The 27,176-nt window shown below is 42.0% G+C and overlaps 1 protein-coding gene across 2 annotated transcripts in view; it reads right to left on the bottom strand.

Moving 5' to 3' along the window:
- Positions 1-2,719: 2,719 nt before the first annotated feature.
- The window catches only part of LOC149462736 (uncharacterized), a 37,554-nt gene continuing 13,097 nt past the window's right edge, over positions 2,720-27,176 (bottom strand). The window contains exons 1-3 of one of the 2 annotated variants that reach the window (XM_089676517.1): positions 6,397-6,586; positions 5,805-5,858; positions 2,720-2,902 (exon numbers count right to left, since the gene is read on the bottom strand). In XM_089676517.1, coding sequence (XP_089532643.1) covers positions 2,783-2,902; positions 5,805-5,858; positions 6,397-6,498 — 276 coding nt within the window. In that variant the 5' untranslated portion in view covers positions 6,499-6,586 and the 3' untranslated portion in view covers positions 2,720-2,782. Of the gene's footprint in view, positions 2,903-5,804; positions 5,859-6,396; positions 6,587-27,176 lie in introns of those variants that run through there. The other variant, XM_089676516.1, reaches the window with a different exon arrangement.

Here is a 27,176-nt window from a genome sequence, read left to right as displayed (position 1 = left end):
TGCAGTTATGTATTTATTAGGAAAACAACTATAGAATACATATTCTAATATAAATCTATCTATAGTCCCTACTACAACAGCCCACAAACTGGTGATGAATAGTATATCCATGACAGTTAAAGTGTCATTAAACCCAGATTATGAAAAACTCTCTTTACATGGTATACAACAGATTGTGCACACTCACAAAGCCATTAAAGCATTAATTTTGTGTAGATTGAAATATATATTACCTTCATCCATCCCTTCCATCTTCTCTGTGTCCCCATTGCAGGCTGAGATTGTGTAGACCAGCTAGTGTCCTCTACTGAGCATGCTCAATCTCAGTTTCCTTCTAAACTCTTCATTTCCTCCTGTTTCTTATCTGTGCAGCCCACATGAGTATAGAGTCACACATGAGGGCATATACACAGTGGTAAATGACAGCCCATTCCCTCCCTCCTCCTCTTTGTCCTCCTATTGCTAAATACTATGGGGGTGGAATATAGTATGCTGATTTATTACATTCCTAAAGAAACTCACAAAAAGCTTAATTTTAATATACTGTATATCAGTATTAAATATATCAAATATAATTGCTAATACCTGTAAGGTAAAAAAGCCTTGAATGCAGATGCCATCTGAACAAAATGAAAGCTAGTGTCAGTCATCTTTGACTCCGCCTACACTATAATAATGCACAAAAAATAACACCATTTGATGTTCAATAAAGATTTATAGGGAGCTAGAAAAAATGTTTTTTGATGTTTATCATTTCCTTTAAAATTGCTTTACTGAAACTGTTTTTTTTTTTTTTTAGTGAGGGCTGTACAGACACAGAATCATACTGTAGTGAGCATACAGTACATTAGCAGAGTAATAGAAGCCCCTCCAAAGGGTCTGTCCCTGCAGATGCCAAAGAGCGGGGAAGATCACGTGACTACACGACAGTGCTGCAGGAATAAGGTATTGAGAGCATATAAACAAAATACAGCGGCATGATATATAGGATTTATGTGAATTAATGATGGCAGTTATCACTTCTCTGTTTAGTATCACTTTAATTGTGATTTGTATTTGTGATCAAAGTCCTTTCATTTAATAAAATACTTTAAAGTTTGGACTTCTAGATTCCATATTATGTTGGAGGCTAGTAGCATTAACCACTTGTTTACCACGCTATAGCCGAATGATGGCTACAGCGCGGTCATCCAGTTCTGGGAGGGCGTCATATGACGTGCCCCCCGTGCACCCCCAACAGCGCACACCCGCCACCCTCTGTGATCACTGTGTCCTTTGGATACAGCTGATTTCATGACACGGTAAAAGGCTGATTATCAGTGCAGCCCCAAAAGTGCCCATCAGTGCCCAGAAATGCAGAGAATCTGTGCCATCAGTGCCCAACAGTGCTGCTAATCTGTGCCTGCCAGTGCTGCCTATCAGTGCCGCCAATCAGTGCCCTTCAGTGCTGCCTATTAGTGCCCATCAGTGCAGCCTATATCCCATCAGTGCAGCCTATCAGTGCAGCCTCGTTAACGCACATCAGTGAAGGAGACAAATTACCTATTTGCAAAATTTTTATAATAGAAAAAAGAAAACCTACTTTCTTTCGGAATTTTCTGTCTTTTATTTAGCAAAAAATAAAAGAGCCAGCGGTGGTTAAATACCACAGCTGATTACATGACACAGTAAAATGCTGATTATCAGTGCAGCCCCAAAAGTGCCCATCAGTGCCCAGAAGTGCTGCTAATCTGTGAATGTCAGTGCCGCCAATCAGTGCCCTTCAGTGCTGCCTATTAGTGCCCATCAGTGCTGCCTATCAGTGCAGCCTCATTAACGCACATCAGTGAAGGAGTTCCATTCCTTCTCTTCCCATTCATCAGTGGAGGTGGAGCTGCACCTGCAGAGGAAAGTAATGTCTGACTCTGATGTCTCGTGTCTGTGTGTCCTGGCCAGCCATCCATCACATGTGCGATGTGTCAATGAATGACGATATCATCACGATCCCACAGCTTGCTCTTCTAGTACCTGCTGGGCCTGCTGATCTGTGCCAGTGTTGGTAGTACTGTGTTGTGTCGGATCTGTCCCTGTGTGTGATTGCTCAGTTCAGCTGCCCGCTGTCAGAGTTTTATCTCCCCCCAATGCCCAGGGAATTCCAGCCTTGGATCTGTCAGAGTGTGGATCCATCATCCTCCACTCACTGCAATTGTCACCCTGCCACTGCCAGACACAGATACAGTCCATCCGTAACACTGATTTTGTCTTTAATATCGGTGCTGGTAGCATCTTATGGCACTTATTTTTGCAAATTAAAAGAAATTTAGCAGTTTCATGTTTTGTCAATTTATTCTAATTTTTTTTAATTTAATAATTTTTTTTTTGGAGGGGTGGGAAGGGCGCAAGTAGCTGGCCTTGCCTAGGGTGCAAAATAGTCTAGCATCGGCACTGACTATGATGTGAAGATGGGGGACTATGATGTGAAGATGGGGGACTGTGATGTGAAGATGGGGGACTGTGATGCAAAGGGGGCTCTGTATTGTAAGGAGGCTGTGATGTAAAAGATTTCAGTGTGATGTAAATGGGGGGACTGTGATGTGAAGGAGGGGTTGAGTAAAACACAAACATGAGATTCAGACCTCTACTGGAAGACCATTTTGTTGACCGGACCTCCGTGAGTTTTTTTTTCAATACCCCTGGTATAGGGTAACATTGTCAAGGTCAGGAAATCATTTCCAAAAGCTTTTTTCGTTTTTGCCAAGTTTATTGAATATAAAGATTTACACAGAACATCGAGAGACAACATTCAATGTTTAATCATTCTTGTGCTTGGTATTGCTTCATTTGAGTCTTTCATGTTGATTTTATTTTTTACATCCTTTTTGTTGGGACTGACATGGCTCAGGAGGGCAAGGAGGGCAAGGATCTGTGCAAACAAAAAGTTATAATATGAGTACATGTATTAAACAGTTGTTTTCTTAACTGACCGTATAAAATATTCAGTATACACTTTCTGCATTGTAGATTAGCAGAGAAACCTGATATTCAGTAGTCACTCTTGTCTTACATGAACAATTATATACTGTAGGTGGTACATTGCTTCCCTGTTGTTCTCTGAGCAATCCTGTCAGCATTTACACCATAAATTAGTACGGAATCCCGAAATATACTTTTATTACAATTAACCTTTCACCATAACCAGTCTAGGTATACTTTCTCGTTGATCCTCAAGCCCTGAATCACAGAACCATGATTTCCATACACTGAACTGATGGCCAACAACCCTGAAACAGCTGTATGCAATTTGGAGAAAATGGCCCTATAATATTAAATTCCAACTTCAGGCAACTAAAAAAATATCCTTTGCAGTAGGGCAGTGCCTGCAGCGCAAGCATTAATTGCTTGTCTAGGTCGGAAGAATCTAAGAAGATTTACCTACCTGCTCCTTCACTTCTCTCTGCTGCTAGATGTGTGCAGTGACTTCTCCCCCATGCTCTAGTGGCCCAGGGCTATGATGTCATCAAGATCAATGCAGGGTCCATAGCCCTGCATTGGATGTATTAATACCAAAGGACAGTCCACTGCTGGAGCCTGTAGAATCAGGGAGGTAAAGTGTTCCTTCTCTCCCCTAGACTAAACAAGCAATTAGCTCTTGTAGTGCGGGCGCAGCTCCACTACAAGGGATCATTTTCCATTTTCCCGGAGTATGAGTGTGATAAACCAGTGGTTCTGGATGTAGAATTGTACCAGGGGCAATACCCATATGTTTTAGTCCTAATTAAAAATGGATTGTAAAAAAATGACATCTGTAGTAAACACATATATATACATGACTAGAGTATGTTTAAAGTGTATTCCTAATTCCTGCTAGTCCCCTCTGCTTTTCTATTAAACACTGACCACACTAGGCATGAGAGTACAGCATGGTCAGTTTTCTGACTGTGCTGGGAGCTAATCCAATGATCAGGCTTGTGTTGACATGCCTCTCCTACACAGCTGTTCACTGGTAAGATCAGTGTGCTGCTGTTTCTTCTCCCCTAGCTTTCTGAGCTCCTTATGTAGCTGGGAACAGATGGTATATGATCACTTATAAAAAAGGGGATGTGCACTAGAGCAGCGGCTCTCCCGGGTCAATCCTTCCTCATTGGCTGAGACACAGTAGTAGGAGCTATTGGCTCCCGCTGCTGTCAGTCTCAGCTAGTGCTGTGCTGAGCTTGGAGAGCTGTGCTCTGTGTGTCTTATGGACACACAGATGTGTCGCAAGATGGAGCACGCACGCGTGCCCCCAGAGCAAGCTGCTTGGTCTTGGAGCACATGTGCATGCTCACTCTTGCGACGAGAATGCGGGGGGAGGAGCATGGGCGTGGGAACTTAAAAAAGGAGGATCGGGGTTGCTCTCTGCAAAATCATGGCACAGAGCAGGTAAGTATACAGTAACATGTTTGCTATTTAAAAGGAAAAAAAAATATCTGAACATTTATTATCACTTTAAGATTTTTTGCTAATTACTGTACATGTTGATACTGTTGGCCCAAAGTGAACCTGCAATAACAGAAATATAGAGGAAACCAAAGCTGACTTGTTTTTGACCTCCGGAAGGTTTTACCCCCTGCATGACCAGGTCATTTTTTTACTGTGCTTCTTTATCTGGCATTTGTTCAGTCATGCAGCACTGTTCTAAAATGACATTTGATATCATTTGTTTCACACAAATAGAGCTTTCTTTTGGTGATATTTGATCATCACTAAGTTTTTCATTTTTGTCTATGTAAATTAAAAAATCCCAAAAATGTTGAATTTTAAAAAAAAATTGTATTCCAGTTTTTTAACTTTCTTTTTATTTTTTTCTTTATTTTTCATAATGTCATCAGAGTAGTTTAGTGTCACCATAGTAACACTGTACTACTCTGGGGGGGGGGGGGGTGATCAGGGATTTTTTTTATCCATTCATAACAGCTGTCACTGCTGACGTGTTTTGAAAAGGTACATGATGACCTGGAGCAGTCAGGCCAATCCTGGCTTCACTTCATAGTTAGCCACTGATCTAGAGCCAGAGCACAGGCAGAAATGATTGAACTCTTGTACTGGATACTTGTCCAGGTCTGTAACTCCAGGTACTAAGGCTGGCCATACACTATACAATTTTCTGTCCAATTTCTGCAAAATTTCCTTTAGATTTACCTTAAACTATGTAGTGCAAGAACCTGCCTAATTGGATACAATTGAATGTGTTGTTTAGGTTTGACCTTCTATTATATGGTTTTTGGTAGATCTTAACCAAAAATCTCAAGAAAACTGTATAATGTATAGCCAGCCTAACGCCAAAATCGTATTACCGTTTTTTCCATCTTTGTCTTTTTAAGAAGATTCTCCTTCACTTCCTGACCTGTAAACTCAACAGTCAGTGAAGGGAGATCTTTCCAATGTGAAGGAAATCCACTTCTGGACAGATCTCATGGGAACAAGTGTCCCCAATGAAAAATGTCCCCATATTCCTGTTTTGGTGGCAATTCAAAATTTTGGATCTACCCTCACTTTTAATCCTGGGGACATTGTTGACATTGGTGATCTCTCTAATGAAGACACAAAGGTTTTAACTCCTAAGCACTCTATCCAAATATGAAAAAGTTTTACTTTTAGAAATACCAATACCAAAACTTAAGCCTTGGCTGCTCCCATATATAAATTGCCGTAAACGCAGTGAAAATGATTTACTACTGATGTGTACTACATAACTTTTTCCGCAAAAAAACCCATAATGGCAATATATGCCAGCTGAATACATATACATTACATTTGTAAATGATTTTTGATGTTTACAGACTCACCAGGCTTAGGGCACTTTGGTTTTTGGTCCTGACATTGCTGCACTGGTTTGCATGCTGTAAAAGGAAAAGTAGGGACATTATTTATGATGCCACATGTGGTTTAGCCATTAGATCATTACTGGTAATGATAATATATAAAGGTTTAAAGAACAATTTTGAAAAGAAAAAAACTAAAGCCGAATTTGAGAAAAGTGTCTAATAGCAAATATTTCTATTTCTTTGATCTCTGATAGTTGCTCAGACTTACAGCAGCATATTTGTAAGGCACGGGACAGCACTAAAAAATTGTAGGAGAAAATAATGCACTTGCTGGTGGTGATTGATTAAAATGTATTCTTACATAAAATACCTGAACTTGTGAAAGCAAAATTTCTATGAAACAAGCATGTTATTTAGGTTATTAATTATGTTTTTCTTCATGAATCCTTAAGTTATAAAATCCTTTGAGTTACGTTATTCTTTTTTTACTGGTGACATAAAACTTATGGATGTAAATGAACACCTCAATGTTATAGACACTAAAACAGGGTAAGACCATTCAGTCAATTTTTCCACTACCTGAAAGGTTTTATAAGCATAAAATGCTACTTACGGTCCTGGCACTTCTGATCATGATGTCCATGATGCTCATGGTGTCCATGGTGTCCATGTTGCCCATGGTGTTCATGGTGTTCATGGTGTTCCTGATGTCCATGGTGTCCACCTTTAGTTGAAGACATGTTGTTGGTTGGTGTTAGCAAGTAAGCTCAAAATTAACTCAAAGGAATAGTAAGTTATGTTTTAACTGTGTTGAACCTGTTGCTTTTATACCCAAGTTGTTTCCTGATTGTAACGGAGGTGTTGAAAACCTTGAAAAACCAGTTTGATTTTTTCCAAACCCGACATTCATTTTATTCAGGAATCTTTAGAACAAAAAATTATTATAATGTTCCATAAAGGAAGAGGTGTTGCCTTCTTAGTGTGTCATTTAGTTGCCAATTACACCCAAATCTTACATTAGTTGTGGATGACTCACTTTTTGAACTTTAGATCAAGAATTCCATAGCCGATACCATGACTGAATTATTACATAGTTCCAGAATTCCACATTTTTGTTACTCTAACTGTAAAGTACCCTCTACACAGTTTCAGATTAAACCTTCTTTCCTCCAACCTCAAATTGTGACTGCATGCCCTTGTCAGGGACCTAAGGTTAACCACTTACCCTCCTGAGGATTTACCCCCCCTTCCTGACCAGGCCATTTTTTGCGTTACTTTAACTGACAATTGTGCAGTCATATGAAATTTATGTCCTTTTTTCCCACAAATTGAGCTTTCATTTGTTGCTATTTGATCACCTGTGCGTTTTTTTAAATTTTTTTGCGCTATAAAAAAAAAACAAACGATAATTTTGAGAAAAAAAATATATTGTGGAAAAAAATCCCAATACGTGTAAATGAATTGGTTTACATGAAAGTTATAGCGTTTACAAATGGCGGTATAGATACTAGGATTTTTTTTTTCTACTAGTAATGGCGGCGATCAGTGACTTTTAGCAGGACTGTGGGACTGGGGTGGACATTCTGACACTGTGGGAACTGAGTTGGTGTCACTGACATCCCCAGTGACCCAATACAGTGATCAGTGCTAAAAAAAAAGTACTGACACTGTACTAATGGCACTAGGCAGGAAGGGGTTAATATGAGGGGCAATCAAAGGGTTAACTATGTGTAGGGAGTAACATAAGTAGATAAGGTGGTATAGCGCTAATACCATGTGATAATAGACATAAAAATATAAATAAAGGACTCGATATTAAATTGGGGAATACATAAATGATATGAATAAATATATAGGTGTACAGTGGTACACCTAATGTGTAGCCTAAAAACATGCCATCAAGAAAGTGACTAAATATTAGTGATAGGTGATATAAATGAAACAAATATTAACCAAATATAAACACATGTGATCATAAATAAACAATATTCATAGATCATATAGCACAAAGTCCCAAACGTATAACTGTGATGAATCAATCTTCAACTGTGAAAATAAATATGTGCTCAAGTGCATCAGACCATCTGTCACTGTCTAGCGTGCACGCTTACCTCCATCTTTGACCCTCGAGGAGTCATGAGGCATAACAGATCACCAGTTAGTTCCAGGTTGGATGAATTTCACTCTCTGGATGGACACAGGATCAGCTTCCACACAGCCCACGGTTAATCAACCATTACAATGGTAAGGCACCTTTACAAACCTCCACCACTCTCCCAATGGCTCATAAACAGGGAATCAGAGAAAAAGCCACCATAGTGTAATAGTGTAATAGAGTAAAGTTTATTATACCATACACAAATGCCAAATACCTACTCACACATTAAAATCTGGTCATAGACCCACCAGGCATGAACTGTATAACCCCCAGTCAGGGTGCTTGCATAGGGAGTTCAAAGATGGCTGCCGTCCACGCGTAATTATGTCACCACGCTCTAGTGTGACATGTTGCATCACGATAACACGTGACTTCTCCAGTAATGGCGGCGATCAGCGACTTTCAGCTGGACTGAGGCGGACTTTCTGACACTGGGGGGAACTGAGTTGGTGTCACTGACATCCCCAGTGACACCAATACAGTGATCAGTGCTAAAAAAAAGCACTGTGCTAATGGTACTGGGCAGGAAGGGGTTAATATAAGGGGCGATCAAATGGTTAAATATGTGTAGGGAGTGTTTTACTAGGGGGTGGGGCATGCATGCTTCACTGTAAGCAGACTGTTCTGGATGGCTGTGCTGTGCCCGAGCCGACATGGAGGAAGACTGTAAACAAAACAATCTTCCTCTCCGTTGAAGATGCTTGGTAATCACCAGGCTCTGGCGGGTAATTACTGTCCGGGGCCCGGTGATTGACAGCAGCAGCTGCGAATGGCGGCACTGGTAGGGCGCCTACCCGGTAATGCAAAATCACGTATATATATATATACGTGATTTTGCTCATATCTACTATAGGGCGGCGAGGAAGTAGTTAAAGGAGAGGTGCTGGAATAAAATAAAAATAAGCCATACATACTTACCTACTGCAGCATCGATCTAATGCCTCAGCTGTCCCCCGCCAGTCTCTAACCTCAAAAACTAGGCGATCTCGTGACCACTGATTGCTCAGCTCTCGGATTTGCTCTGAGAACAGGGTGGTGACTGTCAGGTTTCTGTTCTGTGTTTTGCCCCTCCAGAACTCACAGAAGCCCCAGGCAGTAGAGAGGGTGGGAGTGGATGGCTCAGGCTGTCTCTCTGGACTGGCTCTGTGAAGTCAGTCATCAGAGGACTTTATCCCAATGTCGGCTGATTCTGGGTCACAGGGGAGCAAAACGAAATGCACTCCTGAGCACATGAAAGCATGGCCCAAAGAGTATTGGCCATGCTTCTCTTTAAGTTTAAATAGTATGTTGCCACCTTTCCAGTCACCATTAATTAATTTGTAGATAGTAACCATGTCTCCTCTTAAGTGCCTCTTCTCTAAGGTAAACAAGTATAATTTACCTAATTGTTCCTCATACCTGAGGTCCTCCAGTTCCCCTTAATAATTGTGTTGTTGTTCACCTATGAAGCCAAACCAAAGGGTTAAAAGTATCAATGTATCCCTTGAATAAATTCCCTTTTTTTAATGCATGAAAATATTCTGCTAGCTTTGTTAGCTGTAACCTGATATTGCATGTTATTGCTAAGTCTGGGGTCTACAAGGACCGGCCAGATATATTTCTATCATTTATTCCCCCAGTGTAAAGCTGGCCATAGATGATTGAATATTTTCAGGTTCAGCAGGGACCGGCCAAGATTTGAACCATCTATGGGCAGGCTGATTGTGTTCTCTGTCCAGGCCCCTTCCCTCCCACACCCCACTGTTGGGAGAACACAATAGCTCCATGGGATGGATTCCCCCATTAACACTGACTTTGTTGATGGGGAAATCGAGCAGGAAAGAAAATTGCATCGTCTATGGGATGCCTAACACCTCCTACTGAGTATTTTCTTGCAAGTTTTAGCACTCAAGGTCTTACTGTACTGTTGCTACCTCCTGTCCCTAAACTATTACCTTGTACAATTTGGTATCCTCAGCAGATACCAACATTGAACTCTTTGCTGCTGCCTCAAGGCCATTTATAAACAAGGTGACCAGCACTTGCTCCAAGACAGAACCCTGAGACACATCACTCAAAACCACTCTGAGGCTGAATCATTTTCTACTACTCTCTGTACCAGTTCTTGAAGCCAGCTTTCTACCTATGGTGTCCTTTTATGAAAGTGAGATCAGCGGCGATCCTAAGGATTGTTGCTGATCTCAGATCATTAGTGATTTAGGAAACAGAGATGATCAGTGGAGAACATGTTCTCTGCTCATCATCTCTGCACACAGAGAATCTGTCACTGACAGAAACAGAAACGGCCAGTGTATGAAGGAGCGATATCAGCCCTCCAGATTCTCCAGCCCAGAGGTGGAGAATGGGGGAGAGAAGGGAGAATCGCTGGAGTGCTGAGGAGGAAGAATATTGACTTCCTTCATCCTCAATCATATGTATGTATGCAGTGTAGTGTAGTACTGAGCAGTCTCCTCTGAGAGAGCCGCAAATGAAGCAAGTTAGTAAATTGTGTGTTTGACTGATCTCTTACTGTAATCTCAGATTACAGTAACAGGAGCCATTTTCTAGCATTCAAAGCATTTGTAGATCGCTTCTCTCCTCAATCGCTTCTCTCCTCATTAGGAGAAGCGATTCACACTGCTTCATGAACAGGCATTCAGAGGAGAACTGTCTCCTCTGAGAATGCCAGAGAACTGAGCAGTGGTCATTAACCGTCGCATGATAAAAGGACACCTATGTACATAGAACTACCTCCAGTCCAGTAGACCTTCGTTTGTAAATTTCAGGGATCTCTTGATACCAAGCCAAGTTCAGGTAGACCAAGAAAGATTGCAGCCACAACTACCAGAAGAATTGTTTGGGATAGAAAGAACAACCCATTAGTAACCTCGAGAGAAATAAAGGCTGCTCTGGAAAAGGATGGTCTGATTGTTTCAAGGAGCACAATACGATGATACTCGAACAAAAATGAGCTGCATGGTCGAGTTACCAGAAAGAAGCCATTATTGCACCAATGGCACAAAAATGCCTGGTTACAATATGCTGACAACACCTTGACACGTCTCACAGCTTCTGGCACAATGTAATCTAGAGTGACGAGATCAAAATAGAGCTTTATGGTCATTGCCATAAGCACTATGTTTGGAAAGAGGTCAACAAGGCCTATAGTGACAAGAATTTCATCCCCACTAAGAAATATGGTGGCGGGTCACTTTTTTTTGGGGGGTGAGCATTAAAGGCACGAATGTTATCAGAAAATATTGGCAGACAACTTGCATTCTTCTGCATTAAGGCTCCATGTACTCTGCAGCTGATAAACTCACGTTTAGGAGCTGTTCAGCATTTTTTCAGCAGCCCCTGAACTCTCCCTGATGTTTTCCTATGTGTCCATGTACACTATGTTGTTTACAGTCATTTACAGGCAGTTGAGTTTACAAGCACCAAACGCTTGTAAACGCGGCTAACCGTGTTTATAAGTGTTTGTGTTTGGAAATTTTTTTTGACTCTTCCATTTCCAAATGCTGTCCAGAGCCTTTTTTCATCATGAAAAATGTATGCAAAGCGTTTTCCTAGTACTCAGTACACCATACTTTGAGGTTTCGCATGAAAAAAAATATGATAGACACTGCTGCAATAATTTCTGCACAGAAATGAGCTGGAACACATCCAAACACCACAAAAAAAGACAGTTAATCTCAACAAATACTGCTCTCTCTGCTTCTGCTGTCTCTAATTCTCTCAAAATGTCTGAAATAGTACATTTTTTTACTGTTTTTCAGTGCATTCTGGGCATTTTGGAAGGTCTCCTGAGGTTGTCTTTAAAAAACACTTCTAAATGCAAAAGCTCATAAACGTGCAAAAATGCTGTATGCAAATGCAGCTAAACAGACGTATTTTTAACCTACATTTTCCAGCAGTCAGTTTCCATCATTCAGAAGTGTTTTCCAAATGTCTCGTGCACATGGAGCCTAAAGCTGCACATGGGACACTTGTGGACTTTCTAGCTTGACAATGACCCTAAGCACAGGGCCAAACTGACCCTCCACTGGTTACAGCAGAAAAAAGGGAAGGTTCTGGAGTGGCCATCACACTCTCCTGACCTTAAAATCATCAAACCTGATCTCAAACATGCAGTTCATACAAGTTGACCAAAGACTTTGCATGACCTGGAGGCATTTTGCCAAGACAAATGGGCAACTGTACCACCTGCAAGAATTCGGGACCTCATAGACAACTATTACAAAAGACTGCCCGCTGTCATTGATGCTAAAAGGGGCAATGATATGAATGTGAATCTCATTAGAAATACAAGAAATGTGTTTTGTCTGCTCACTCGTGTTTTCTTTAAAAATGGTATATACCAATTCTTTTATGCGGTGAACAAGCTGCTCCTGCATACCAATTCTCCAAGGATATGCAAACTTTTGAGCACAATTGTACTTCCCCATCTCCAAGTTACTGCACACTTCCTTATAGAATGACAACAGGTTTAGTCTGACAAGAGCCATCTTTTAAATCCTTGTTGGTTGTTACTTGTAATACTATTTTCTCTGACAAATACTTCACCTAAGCATTTCCTCAAACACCCTAAATACTATTGATGTTAGGCTGACTGGTCTGTAGCTTCCTGGTATAAATCCCTTTTTAAAACATTGTACCATTTTTTGTTCTACGTTAATCAGTCAATACTAGTCCATCATTAAAAAACCTTTAAGAAAAAAAATCAGGACTAAGGACTTGGGCTAGGCTCCTTGAGGACTCTAGGCTAGGCTCCTTGAGGACTCACATTTGTAAGCCATGTGTAAGTCCTGGGGATGTGTTTTATATTTAGCATTCAAGTCTGTTTTACCCCTCGATTTCTGACAACCACAAGGTTACTTCCCTTATATTGGTATCAGCTGTACTATATCAACCATTAAAATCTTTTTCATGTGTATAAATGGAAGATAAACAATGTATTTAACATGTTAGTCTTATCCCTGTCATTTGTGACCAAATGCTCATATACATCCTTCATGAGACCTGCAGTACGTGCTCTTTTTTAACTTTTTACTATTGTTATATTTGTAGAGTTTTTTCAGATTTTTCTAGTTTTCTGTAGCAACACATTTCTGATCAATTTTATCTGCCCTATTTGCTGTCTTACATTTCTTATTACATTAATTGCCATCACTAACCCTTTAACTGCCACTGACGTATGTAGTACATTTGTGACAGCATCAGGTTTTACACACAGTCCTGGCAGTTGCAGTTGCCTTAAGTATGTGTAACTCTGACAAGCCGACTGTTGGCTGTCAGATGGAAGTGACCCGGAGGGTGTGCAACCTCTGGATCTCTTCCACATACCTGGTAACTGCTGCCCCCTCCATGCACGCACCTGTTTCCTGGGCTTTACATGCCCATTGGCAGACCCGGTACACACATGTAAATGCATGCATTGGGGGGAACCTACACATGAAAACATCAACTGCGCTACACATTTTACATATTGCCATTCATGCCAGCATGAGAGAAATAATTCTAGGCCCATTATGCACGGTTAACTCTTAATGATGACCTGTAGGGGATTTTAAATATTGCCTATGGAAAATATAGGGTACCAAATTTTTTGCCATTGCAAAGGGACACACAAAATTGTAAGGCTTGACATGTTGGGTATCTAATTATTTGGCATAATCTCATCTTCACTAATATTGTGCGACATAAAAAATTAAACTACCACTATTTTATTCTTTAGGGTAGGGGTAGGCAACCTTTTGAGCACAGTGTGCTGAAAAATGTTTTCAAAGAAATTGAGACACCTACATAAAACTGTGAACTTCTCACTTTCAGTCATGAAAAGGAATCTTTAACCACTTCAGCTCTGGAAGGTTTTCCCTCCTTCCTGACGAAGCCATTTTTTGCTATTTTGCACTGTGCTGTTTCAACTAGTAATTGCATGATCATGCAACACTGTACCCAAACAAAATGTATGTCCTTTTTTTCACACAAATAGAATTTTATTTGTTGGTATTTTATCACCACTGGGTTTTTTGGTGTGATATAAATGAAAAAAATTTTGAAAACCCCCCCCCCCCCGATATTTTTTACTTTCGTTTATAAAAAATATCCAATAAACTCAAAGTTAGTCAGAAATTTAGGGCAAAGTTTGTTCTGCTACATGTCTTTGTTAAAAAAAAATCCCAATAAGTGTATATTAATTGGTTTATGTGAAAGTTATAGCGTCTGCCTATCAGATTTCTTGAGGTGCTAAAATGCCAGGACAGTAGAAAATCCCCAAAATGACCCCTTTTTGGAAAGTAGACACCCCAAGGAATTTGCTGAGAGGCATGTTGAGTCCGTGGAATTTTTTATTTTTTTGCCACAAATTTTGGAAAATTACTTTTTTTTTTTTAACACAAAGTTGTCACTTAAGTTATATATGTTAGTAATACAGTGATTAGTAAAAAAAATTCTCTATACTGATACTGTACTAATGGCACTGACTGGGTGACTGGGTGATCAAATGGTTAATAGGGGCGATCAAAGGGCTAAATGTGCTAATCTAATGTGTGTGTGTGTGTGTGTGTGTGTGGGGGGGGGGGTTTGGGCGGCAGAGGGCGTATGCAGGCACACTCACACCTGGAAAGAGAAAGCAACATAAAAATATTCTCAATACAGTATTTTATTTTTTTTAATTAAACATATTATTCTTATTCTTATTATTTTAAATAATTTCATAAGAGTAGTTCAATGTTACCATATGATTTTTTTTCCACTTTGCATTGCAGGAGCAATAAAGATTATTGTTCCTGCAATGCAATTCTTGCTTTGCACTGTCATGAATGGATTAAGTTCATGACAGTTCAAAATACAGTGATTGGCTTAATCTGGTTACATGGTACAGGATGCTGTGATTGACCCATGTACCATGTGAGAGCTGTGGGCCAATCACAGCTCACCAGGAAGAAAAGCAGAGCTGTTATGAATCAGATTGATTCATAATAGCTTTATTAACCTTGTGATCTGCTGGGGGGAATACCTACAGTATGCTGATACAGCCAGAGCGACGTACTGGTCTTTAGGTGGTTAAATAGTAAATGCTGTAAATGACTTAACGAATAATAGTAAGAAATAAATATTGAGCTTGGCACCTTCACGCCTCAGATCACACCAATTCTTGCACCTTCACATCTTAGGTCACCACAATTCCTGCATCTTCACATTTCAGATTAGTCCTAATTTCTGAACCTTCACATCTCACATCACTTGAATTCCTGCACATTCACACCTCACATCACCCCAAATCCTACACCTTCAAACCTCAGATCTCCCCAATTCTTGCACTTTCATATCTCAGATCACCCCAATTCCTGCACCATCACACCTAAGATCACCCCAATTCCCAATCCTGAAATTACTGCCAATTCTTGTACTTTCAAACCTCAGATCACCTCAAATTCCTGCAGCTGCACCCCTCAGATCAGTTCCTATTCCTGCACTTTAATATCTCAGATCACCCAAATTCCTCTACCCCCACACTGCAGATATCCCAAATTTCTGCAGCTTAAGATCTCAAGCCTGAATGCATGCACCTTCACAGCTCAGATCAGCCCCAAGTCCAGCACATTCACACCTCACATCACCCCAATTCCTGTACCTTCACACCTCTGATCTCTCCAGTTCTTGCACCTTCACACCTCCGATCTCACCAGTTCTTGTACCTTCACATCTCAGATCACCCCAAATCCTGCACCTTCACACCTCACATCACTCCGATTGCTGCACCTTCACACCTTAGATCACTCCAATTCCTGCACCTTCACACCTCAAATCACCCCAATTCCTGCACCTTCACACCTCAAATCACCCCAATTCCTGAACCATCACACGTTAGATACCCCCAATTCCTCTATCTTCACACCTCAGATCTCCCCAATTCATGCATCTTCATATCTCAGATCACCCCAATTACTGCACCTGCACACTTCAGATTAGCCCCGGAGGTACCCATGCATTAAGACAGCCATACACTGATCTAAGATAAGATTCTGATTCAAGTGGGGACTCTGATCTAAGGGGGATGTTGATCTAAGGAGACACTAATCTAAGAGGGACCCCTGATTTTAGGAAAGGGTGCTAATATAAGGGCGGACTCTGATCTAGATGGAGGATTTCTCATCTAAGTAGGAACCCTGATCTAAGGAGACACTCTAAGGGGGGCCCCTGATCTAAAGAGGAAGTTTGCATCTAAGGGGAGACTCTGATTTAAGTTGGGTCTCAGAGCTAAAGAGTATTCTTAATCTTAGGGGGAATGCTGATTTAAGAGGGGACTCTGATTTAAGGGGGGCTGAGCTAAGGAGATACTCTAATGTAAAGGGGACTCCTGATCTTAGGTGTAATACTATGGGGAAACTCTGATCCAGAGCAGGGACTCTGATCTAGAGAGGGATCTAAGGTGGGACCTTGATCTAAGGAGGCACTATAACATAAAAGAGACCCCTGATAATGGGGGAGATACTGGTCTAATGGGAGCGGGGACTGTGATCTAGAGGGGGGATTTCTCATCTAAGGGGAGACTCTCATATAAGTAGGGTCTCTGATCTAAGGGGGATTCTGATCTAAGGGAGGGCTCCTGATTGAAAAGGGGATGCTAATCTAAATGGGCACTTTAATCTAAGGAGTTACATAGTTAGTCTGGCTGAAAAAAGACAAAAGTCCATCCAGTTCAACCATTGAAAAAAAAAAAAAAAGTTATAATCCTATACCCACAGTTGATCCAGAGGAAAGCAAAAAAAAACCCAGCAAAGCATGATTCAATTTGCTCCTGCAGGGAAAACAATTCCTTCCTGATCTCCTGAGAGGCAATTGGATATTCCCCGGATCAACTTTACCTATAAATGTTAGTATCCATATTCTGTGTATCCAAGAAAGAATCCAGGCCTTTTTTAAAACAATCCACTGAGCTGGCTAGAACCAACTCTTGAGGGAGTCTATTCCACATTTTCACAGCTGTGAAAGAAACTGTGAAGACACCTTTCCATGTTTGGAGGTTACATTTCTTTTCCTCCAGACGTAAAGAGTGCCCCCTTGTCCTCTGTGATGACCTCAGGGTGAATAGCTCTACACCGAGTTCACTATATGAACCACTGATGTATTTATACATGTTGATCATATCCCCCCTTAATCTCCTCTTCTCAAGGGAGATTACATTTGGTTTCTCTAATCTTTCCTCATAGCTGAGCTCCATCATGCCTCTTTTCAGTTTGGTTGCCTTCTCTGTACTTTCTCCAGTTCCCCAATGTTCTTTTTGTGAATTGGTGCCCAAAACTGAACTGCATATTCCAGATGAGGTCTTACTAATGATTTGTACAGGGGTAAAATGATATCTCTCTCTCTGCAGTTTATACCTCTTTTAATACAAGAGAGGATTTTGCTCACTTTAGAAACCGCAGCTTGACATTGCATGATCAAGAGTACTCTTGATCTTAGAGGGAATGCTGATCTGGGGGTCGGGGGGCTCTGATCCAAAGGGGGGATGCTGATCTAAAGGGGGGCTCTGATCCAGATGGGGGACACTGATATGAGGGGGGACGCTAAACTAAGGGGGGAGGCACCTGATCTAAGGAGGCACTGTAATCTAAGAAGTACCCCTGATCTTAGATCTTAGTGGGGATGCTGATCTAAGAAGGAACCCTTGATATAGAGGGTGATTTCTTATCTAAGGGGGGACCCCAATCCAAGGAGGCACACTAATTTAAGGAGGACCCCTGATCTGATGTAAGAGGGACTCTAATCTAGAGGTGGGGGATTTTTTATCCAAGGGAGGACTCTGATTTAAGTGGGGGCTGTGATCTATGGGTGGCGAATATGATCTCACAGGGCATTTCTCATCTAAGGGAGGCATTCTGATCTAAAGGAGACACCTGATTGTAGGTGGGGATGCTGATATAAGGAGGGGGCGTACTTTGATCTAGAGATGGGGGACTTCTCATCTTAGGGGGAATTTTTTATTTAAGGGGGGACTCTGATCTAAATGGGAACTCTAATTTAATTGGGAACTCCTGAACTAATGAAGGATACTGGTCTAAAGGGGGGCTCTTATATATCAAGGGTGTTGGTGTCAGGATGGCTCCAATAACACATGTTGGGGGGCATAGAAATCAATGGAAGGATATAAACATTTGTCTGCACATTGATAGACCCAGAATGAGAATCTTGGGGGGTAGGGAGCCTGGCCTATAGCCGGCACAATGATGGTGAGACCTTCCTCCCACAACACAGGAAAGGATGATATGGAAGGTAGGTACCACCCTCTCGTGTCTGTTTAACCTATCACAGCCCACAGCAAAGCCCTCACCATGTGTGTCTGTCAGTGTCGGGACATATGGGATGTAGTCATAGAGGTAGGCAACAAATTAACTGCTAAGGGGAGAGGGAATCACCAGACCAGGTCTTCCCTCTTATGTAAGGACATCAACTCTGCCCTGTAAGAACGTCAAAGGGATGGTGACATAACTGGTCCCCCTACCTTTTCCAGGCTCTTTGCATTTTCTTTTGGCTTTTGTTGATGGTCTCCACTAACTGGTATTCTTCAAACATTGTGATGGTGGGCATGGGCTTTGCTGCATTCTGGTACCAGGTCTTGGTCCTCAGGATTGCCCCACCAGGTGGTGAGCAAGCTGGGATCTGGAAGCAGATGTAGCAGGTGGGGATCAAGCAGAAGCGTAGTTGGTAAACAAGATAAAGGTCCATAACAAGTAATATCTGAATGGAATCAGATGGATGCGAAGTTCTTGAACCATCCAAGGGTCGATAATAGTAGTAGCAAAGATAAGGACAGCAGGAGCTATGCAAGGAACAAATAACGGCTGGAGAGCACACAATAATATGGAAAACAGGAAGTGCAACAATATGTCTTAAATCAAGAAATTCATGGGAGGAGCAAAGAGGTCAAGGTTCACCAGAAACAAGATCCAAGGCAAGATTGTCCAAGGGATCAGGCAGGGAGCTGTCCAGCATCGCAGGTGGTACAGCGAGAAGAGCTATAGCAAGACACCGCAGAGGTCTTAGGTTTGGATGCGGACTTTAACATAATATCTCTCAAGGTACTCAATGCTCCCCCTGAAAAATAATTATTATAAAGGCCTCAAGACTCAAAATAAACTCAGCATGCTTCGCCTCTAAAACAGGAGGCTTTGTCAGGGGTGAAAATAATAGCCATTGAATACTTACCTTTTTATTGCAAGTGATAAAGACATTATATCTGTTCTAATGGGACTCCATGCTCCCCTTGTTAGTATCAAGCCACTTAATTTTGTATATTTTTGAGATAAAAAGGGAACAAATTATTTTTTAAACTTTTTTTGGTGAAAGGTGATTCCAACATTGGGTGGTAACTATTCAGGTCTCTCAAGAAGACATGTGGCCACTCAATGAAGTTAAACGAGAAGCAGTTTAACCTTAACCACTAGGGGACCACCCACAGTACATATACTGCGGCAAGTCGGCCCCTGTGGCAGGATCACGTTTATAAATGTCATCCTGCATTTTGGGGTAGGGGGCGCGCGACCGCCTTACCCGCAGCACCAATCGCGGCCACGGGTGTCAATCAAAGGGTCCTAGCCGGTGATTACCAGTCAGAGCCCGGAGATTGTCGGCAAACACTGACAGAGAGGACGGCTGCATTGTTTTCAAACTCTCCTACCTGTCAGTTTGAGCACATTGATCCGGATTGCTGAGCTCAGCCTTCCGGATCAGTGTGCTTACAGTGAAGCACACGCCTCCTGCCCCTAGTGAAACACTCCCCTTACGCAGTTAACCCTTTGATGTTAACCCGTTCCTCCCCAGTGCCATTAGTACGGTGTCAGTGCTTTTTTTTTGCACTTATCACTGTATTGGTGTCACTGGGGATGTCAGTGACCCCAAGTTATTTCCTCCCAGTGTCAGAATGGCAGCCGCAGTCCCACAGTCCTGCCATAAGTCGCTGATCACACCATAAGTCACTGATTGCCACCATAAGTCACTGATCGCCACTACTACAAAAAAATCCAGTATCTATACCGCCATTTGTAAACGCTATAACTTTCACGTAAACCAATTAATTTACACGTATTGGGATTTTTTTTTAGCAAAGACATGTCGCAGAATACATTTTGGCCGAAATTTATGAAGAAATTAAATTTTTAAATTAACTGGACATATTTTATAGCAAAAAGTCCAAAATATTGTTTTTTTTCTCAAAATTGTCGGATTTTTTTTTATAGAGCAAAAAATTAAAAACGCACAGGCGATCAAGTTCCACCGAAAGAAAGCCCAATTCGTGGGGAAAAAAGGACGTAAATGTAATTTTGGTGCAGCGTTGCATGATCGCGCAATTTTCATTTAAATTAATTCAGCACCATAACGCAAACCACTTCTGTAACCACTTCCTGACCGCCCTATAGCATAAAATACTGCTACAGGGCGGCAAGGGTGCACAAAATCACGTATATATATGTGATTCGCTCTCCCGTGGTTTTCATGCCCCTCCCAGATAGCATTAGATTGCCCGTCAGTACATCAGTAATCACATTTAACCCCTTGATTGCCAGGAAGGCTCATACACAATAAACCTCCATTGCTAGTATAGTGTCTGAACGGATCAATATGTTTGATCAGATCAGCACTATACCAGCGTTCACATTAGTACAGTGTCCCCAAAAACACAACGTTAGTGGGATCAGCCCCGGCACCTGCCAGCACCTGCATTTAGCCCCTACGCTTACCCTCCCCCCTTCTGCCCCAGCAAGTGCAGTTTCAGTAGGTCACTGTCACTTGATACATTGCACACAAAACCTCAGTGTTTGCACAATCAGGCCTGATCTCTGCTTGCACTTTCCGGTAAATTTTGATGACTCTCATATGCAGCAAAGTGGCAGTACTAGTGCCGTTCTACCCTTTGGTGAACTGGCGAGTACCAGCGGCCTAGTACATCTTGGTCTTTCACATACCAGCACTGCAGTATCACTTGGTGATGTGGCGAGTCCCATAAGTGTAGTACAAGCTGGTGTGGTGGTGAGCACAAGTATTGTCTCTCAACCACACAGGTCCGTAGAGCCCCTAATATCCTTCCAGATGTGCTTGCAAATCCTGATTGGCAGCCCACAAATTCTGTATGCATTGATTATGCATCCACGAAAGATCTGTATGCATTGATTGTGGATCAAATTAATTTATATGCACAACAATTTATCGCCACCAACTCAAATTCAAACCTTGCCAGACTATTCGCATGTAAACTCATTACAGTTTCCGAATTTAAATTTTTTTTTGGACCTTACCCTCAACATGGGCATTACTAAAAAAAAATGAATTGCGGTTTTATTGATCCACAGACCTGATTCATCATGTGCTGTGTTCTCTGCTGCCATGGCCAGGCATAGATATGAGAGTATAATGTGTTTTATGCATTTTAACAACATTACACTCTGTTGTCCTCGAGGTGACCCTGGATTTGACCGGCTTCACAAAATTCAGGCCCTTGTAAATCACCTTAACCAAAAATTTGCAGATGTCTATACTCCCCAGCAAAAAATCTGCGTTAATGATCCCCTCATTAATTTTTCTGGCCGCCTTGCATTCAAACAATTTCTTCCCAGCAAGCGTGCCAGATATGGGGTCAAGATGTAGAAGACCTGTGAGAGGACAACAGGCTATACATATAAGTTTCCGATTTATGAGGGAAAAGATAGTTACGTGGAGCCCTCCAGATGCCCAGACTACATGGAGAGCAGTGGCAAGATAGTTTGGGACTTGGTGTCATCATTTCTCTATATGGGGTACCACTTATACGTGGACAATTTTTATTCAAGTGTGCCACTATTTAGACATTTGTACAATCTTGGAACTGGCGCATGTGGCACTGTGCGACCTAATGTGTGCCCACCATTAGAAGTGGGTGGATACAGGGCGGTATATTCTAATGGTGGGCATACCACACACTTTTTCTGGCAGAGATTTCTTCTCTGTTTTTCATTCAGCCCACAGGCTGCATACAAAAAAAAAGAACATAGCATATATATCCAACAAGGACCAGCGACGTACTGGTACATCACTGGACTTTGAATGGTTATACCAGGATGATGCCTACAGCTGCAGGCATCATCCTGGTATCATTTTTTTCAGCCGGCGATCGGCTTTCATGTAAAAGCAATCCTAGTGGCTAATTATCTGCTAATTATCTGCAGAATTGCTTTTACAAACAGCGGAAGATGATGCCCCCCTTCTCCCGCTGCCTTCCACGGCCTTCTCGGGCAGTCCCGAGCCATCAGGGGAACCTGAGAATGCAGCCGGTGTTTCTGCCAGCTGACCATAGAGCTGATTGGAGACCAGAGTGGTGCCAATCATCTCTATAGTCTAAGAAATCGGAAGCTACAAGCATTTCATCACTTCAGTTTTGCAGGATATAAACAGCGCCATTTGTAAATTGGGAAAGCATCTGATCACACCGATCTTGGTTTGATTAGATAATGTAAGGGCAGAGGAGATATCTATAGTTTAATAGACCCCAGATATCTCAAAAAAGAATATATGACAATGCCCATTGAAGTTATAGGAGACATTTGCATTACCTGTGCTAGCATTAAAAGTGATAAAAAAATAAATAAAATGAAAGGGATAATGGAAAAATAATTTAAAAAAAATCAAAATAACTTAAAAAAAAGAAATCACCCTCGCCCCCCTGTGCTGACCCTGTGCCGGTATGTGAACAGCAGTTTCACCATGCATGTGAGGTATCGCCACGAACGTCAGATCAAGGGCAGTAATTCTATCACTAGACCTCCTCTGTAAATTTAAAATGGTAGCTTGTAAAGGCTTTTAAAACATTGCTTATGGATATTAAAAACGTATGCAGTTTGTTGCCATTGCATGGGTCATGCACAGTTTTAAAGCATGTCATGTTATTTTCCCAAATAATTGGCCAATATATTGTGTTTTTGTGCATTAAAAGTAAAAAAAAGTGTATTTTTAAAAAAAAATTACATTTGAAAAATCGCTGTGCGAGTACTATGTGACATAAAAAATTGCAGCACCAACCATTTTATTCACTAGAGTGTTTGCTTTAAAAAATATATAATGTTTGGGGTTTAAATTAATTTCCTAGCAAAAAATACATATTTTTTTCATGTGAACAAAAAGTGTCAGAAAAGGCTTGATCTTCAGGTGGTTAGAAGAGTGCGTGATATGTGGCATAAACCTCTAATGCTGGGCATAAAATCCCCCCACCCCCCAAAATGACCCCTAACTATTTGCTGAGAGGCATGTTGAATCATTAGAAGAATTTATTTTTTTACCACAAGTTTTTGGAAAATGTTTTTGTCATTTTCCAAAAACTTGTGGAAAAAAAAAAATCTTCCATGGACTCAATATGCCTCTCTGCAGATAGCTTAGCATGTCTACTTTACGAAAGGGGGTCATTTGGGGGTGTTTGTACTATCCTGGTATTTTAGCACCTCAAGAAATGTGATGGACCTTCAGAAAGTAACAGCTGTGTAAATGCCATTATTTATGCCATAGTTTGTAGACGCTATAACTTTCACACAAAGCAATCAATATACACTTATTTGGCATTTATTTAACAAAAACATGTAGCAGAATACATTTTGGCATACATTTATAGCTAATTTTGAGTTTTTCTTCAAAATTTTCAGTCTTTTTTTGTTTATAGTGCGAAAAATAAAAAGGGAATAGGTAATCAAATACCACTGAAAGAGAGCTCTATTTGTGTGAAAAAAGGGCGTAAATTTTGTTTGGGTGCAGCATTGCATGACCACGCAATTATAAGTTAAATTAGTGCAGGACCGAGAAGCAAAAAGAGGCCTGGTCATTACGGGGAGTAAATCCTTTGGAGGGCAAGTGGTTAAACTGCATAGGGGGTTCTTTACTGTTAGAGCAGTAAGGATGTGGATCTCCCTTCTGTAATTGGTGGTTTCAGCAGGAAGTGTCACTCATTAAAAAAAAATATTTAGATGGGCATCTTATTAAATATAATATACAAGGATATAGGAAGTGATAGAGACATAAGTACACACCCACACAGGTTGAACCAGATGGATTGGTGTCTTTATTCAACCTTACCAACTATGAAAAGTAAAAGTTTAGGTCCAAGTAGGTTAGATGCACAGTGATTGGAGTGCATCACCTCTGCCTAAATATTGTATTCCTGTTATAACCTTATACTTGTCCTGCAGGACGTTCAGGGATGACTAAATCCTCCTAGTGTGCATGGCCAGATCTAGGGGGTTGCTGGGGTGGGTAATGCCCCCCCAAAATTTCAGCTATGCCCCCCAGGCAACCCATGGATTTTGTCCAGCAACAGAAATTGTCTGCAGCGGCTCACACAGCCCAGACAGCACATTCCCTCCTCTCCTTCCCTGCACCGACAGAAGAGGAAAGAGGGGGTCGATGTACACTGCCTCCTCCCACCCCTCTCCTTTTGTCAGCTCCGCCCACACTCAAATTCCCAGCCAGTGATGTGCCTGAGAAGATGTTTGTCTGGGTCCTAGTGCCCGAATGCCTGTATGACTTGTCGGGATCAAACGCATGCGCAGATTTGTGTGCCGCGGCGATCTTCTCGTTCCCTGACAATGTGTGTGTGGGTGGCGGGAATTTGAGGCACTGCAGCCAGCAACAACACGGTGGCTGCAGGATTGATTCCTCTGCTGACCCTGCAGAGACCAGCCTGGGTGAGTGAGCTGAGCTCTGCACTACATCTGAACACTCCCCATCGCCCTCCCTTCTCTCCCCATCTCCCTCTCTTCTCTCCCCGTCTATTCCCCCCCCCACCTTATCTACCATCATATCTCCCCCATCTATCTCCCTCTCCTGTCTCCATCATCTCTCCCCTTCCCTCTCTCCCCAATTATCTCCCTCCCCTTTTCTCCCCATCTTTCCCCCCCTTCTCTCCCCTCCCTTCTCTCCCCTCTTTCCCCTATCTACAATGCCTTAAAAAAAATATTTATACCTCTTGAAATTTTCCACATTTTTGTCATGTTACAACCAAAAAGGTAAATGTATTTTATTGGAATTTTATGAGATGGACCAACACAAAGTGGCACATAGTTGTGAAGTGGAAGGAAAATGATAAATGGTTTTCAATATTTTTTACAAATAAATATCTGAAAAGTGTGTCATACATTTGTATTCATTCCCCCGGAGTCAATACTTTGTAGAACCACCTTTCGCTGCAATTATTTTAGAGCTTTAGTTATTGTGATCACCCTTTGCATACTTATCCATCATGCCACACCATCAGGGAGGTGTGTTATTGGCCCCAAGTTTATTGTGCAGCAGAACAACGACCCCAAACATACAGCCAATGCCATTAAGAACTATATTCAGTGTAAAGAAGAACAAAGAGTTCTGGAAGTGATGGTTTGATCCCCACAGAGCCCTGATCTCAACATTATCGAGCCTGTCTGGAAATACACAAAGAGACAGAAGGATAGGAGACAGCTAATGTCCTTAAGAACTATCTTCAGCATAAAGAAGAACAAGGAGTCCTGGAAATGATGGTTTGGACCCCACAGAGCCCTGATCTAAACATCATTGAGTTTGTATAGGATTCCATGAAGAGTCAGAAGGATTTGAGGCAGCCTGCATCCACAGAAGGTCTGTGTTTAGTTCTCCAAGATGTTTGGAGCAACCTACCTTCCGAGTTCCTTCAAAAACAAGGTGTAAGTGTACATAGAAGAATTGATACTGGTTTGAAGTCAAAGGATAGTCACACCAAATATTGATTTGACTTAGATTTTTCATCTGTTTGCTCACTTTACATTTTGTAAATTGATATGTATGTGCAAAAAATGCAAAAACAGCTCTAACAGTGAAAGGGTTAAATGAGACTAGAAATGAGCCACATTTCTGTGAAGTATACATCCAAAGCAGTGTTACCAACCGTCAGTAAATTCACAGTTTGTGAAATTCTAGGATTTTTACAGCTGCCCATGAATGTCTGTTACGGACATAAAGTCTATAAAAACGGTTCACATTGTATAGCAACTACAGTAACTGCACTGCACACAGTGCCCAGCTGAATAGGAGGACGGGACTGTTTATCAATGTATTGCACTACAGCAGTGTTTCTCAACTCCAGTCCTCATGGACCCCCAACAGATCATGTTTTCAGGATTTCCCTCAGATGAAACAGCTGTGGTAATTACTAAGGCAGTGAAACTGATCAAATCACCTGTGCAAAATAATGGAAATCCTGAAAACATGACCTGTTGGGGGTCCATGAGGACTGGAATTGAGAAACACTGCACTACAGGGATACAGCAGCGACATTTACTTTGCCCCCCACCACTTCTCAACCAATCAGCATTTAGGACTTTACTGTAAACCGCCCCCTTCCTCAGCCCATCACATTTGAATTGTTTGCAGAGAAGATGTGGACAGCCAGAGTATTGGGGCGGGTGGCCGGAGTGAGGCTTTATTGGGGCAGGAGGGCGGCAGGAGTAGGGCTGGATTGGGGCGGGCGGCAGGAGTAGGGCTGGATTGGGGCGGGTTGCCGGAATAGGGCTGGATTGGGGTAGGTGGCCGAAGTGGGGCTGGTTTGGGGCAGGCGGCTGGAGCAGGGGCAGATGGACAACTCATGGGGCCCCTGTGTCCTTGCCCCCACTCAAATCACACCCACAAAAGCCTATGAAAGGTACCAAAGACATCTCATGGTGCCCCCTACTGACCCCATGCCCTCGGCCAGTGCCCGAGTTCCCCAATGGTCAGTCCGCCCCTGGGCTGGAGTAGGGCTGGATTGGGGCGGGCAGCTGGAGTAGGGCTGGATTGGGGTGGGGGGTCAGAGTGGGGCTGGATTGGGGAGGGGCGGAAGTCAGGACTGTTCCCTGTGCTTTACTATTTACCAGTAAGTAGCTGAAGCAGAGTAAACAGACTTGAAGCGTGGGCAGATATGGACTGAGAACAGAAAGAGGGGGCTGGGGGCAGTGAGCGGTCTCTTTATTCTGTTTGCTGGGCAGGCTGAGGCTTTCTCTCTGGCTTTGTAGTGCAGTATCTCTGTGTAGATCAATGTGGAGCAGACTCTCTCTCTCTCTGTGTGTGGGGCAAGGTGGAGCAATCTCTCTGTGTAGAGCAATGTTTAGCAGTCTCTCTCTCTCTGCAGGGCAATGTGGAGCAGTCTCTCTCTCTCTCTCTCTATGCGGGGCAATGTGGACCTATCTCTCTGTGTGGGGCAATGTGGAGCAGTCTCTTTGTATGAGGCAATGTGGAGCAGTCTCTTTGTG

Source organism: Staurois parvus, unplaced genomic scaffold, assembly GCF_062004578.1.
Source record: "Staurois parvus isolate SC_StPar_1 unplaced genomic scaffold, SC_StPar_1.0 ptg000170l, whole genome shotgun sequence".
Lineage (NCBI taxonomy): Eukaryota > Metazoa > Chordata > Amphibia > Anura > Ranidae > Staurois > Staurois parvus.
The sequence above is the reverse complement of the archived record's forward strand: the minus strand, read 5'-3'. Positions and strand labels throughout refer to the sequence as shown.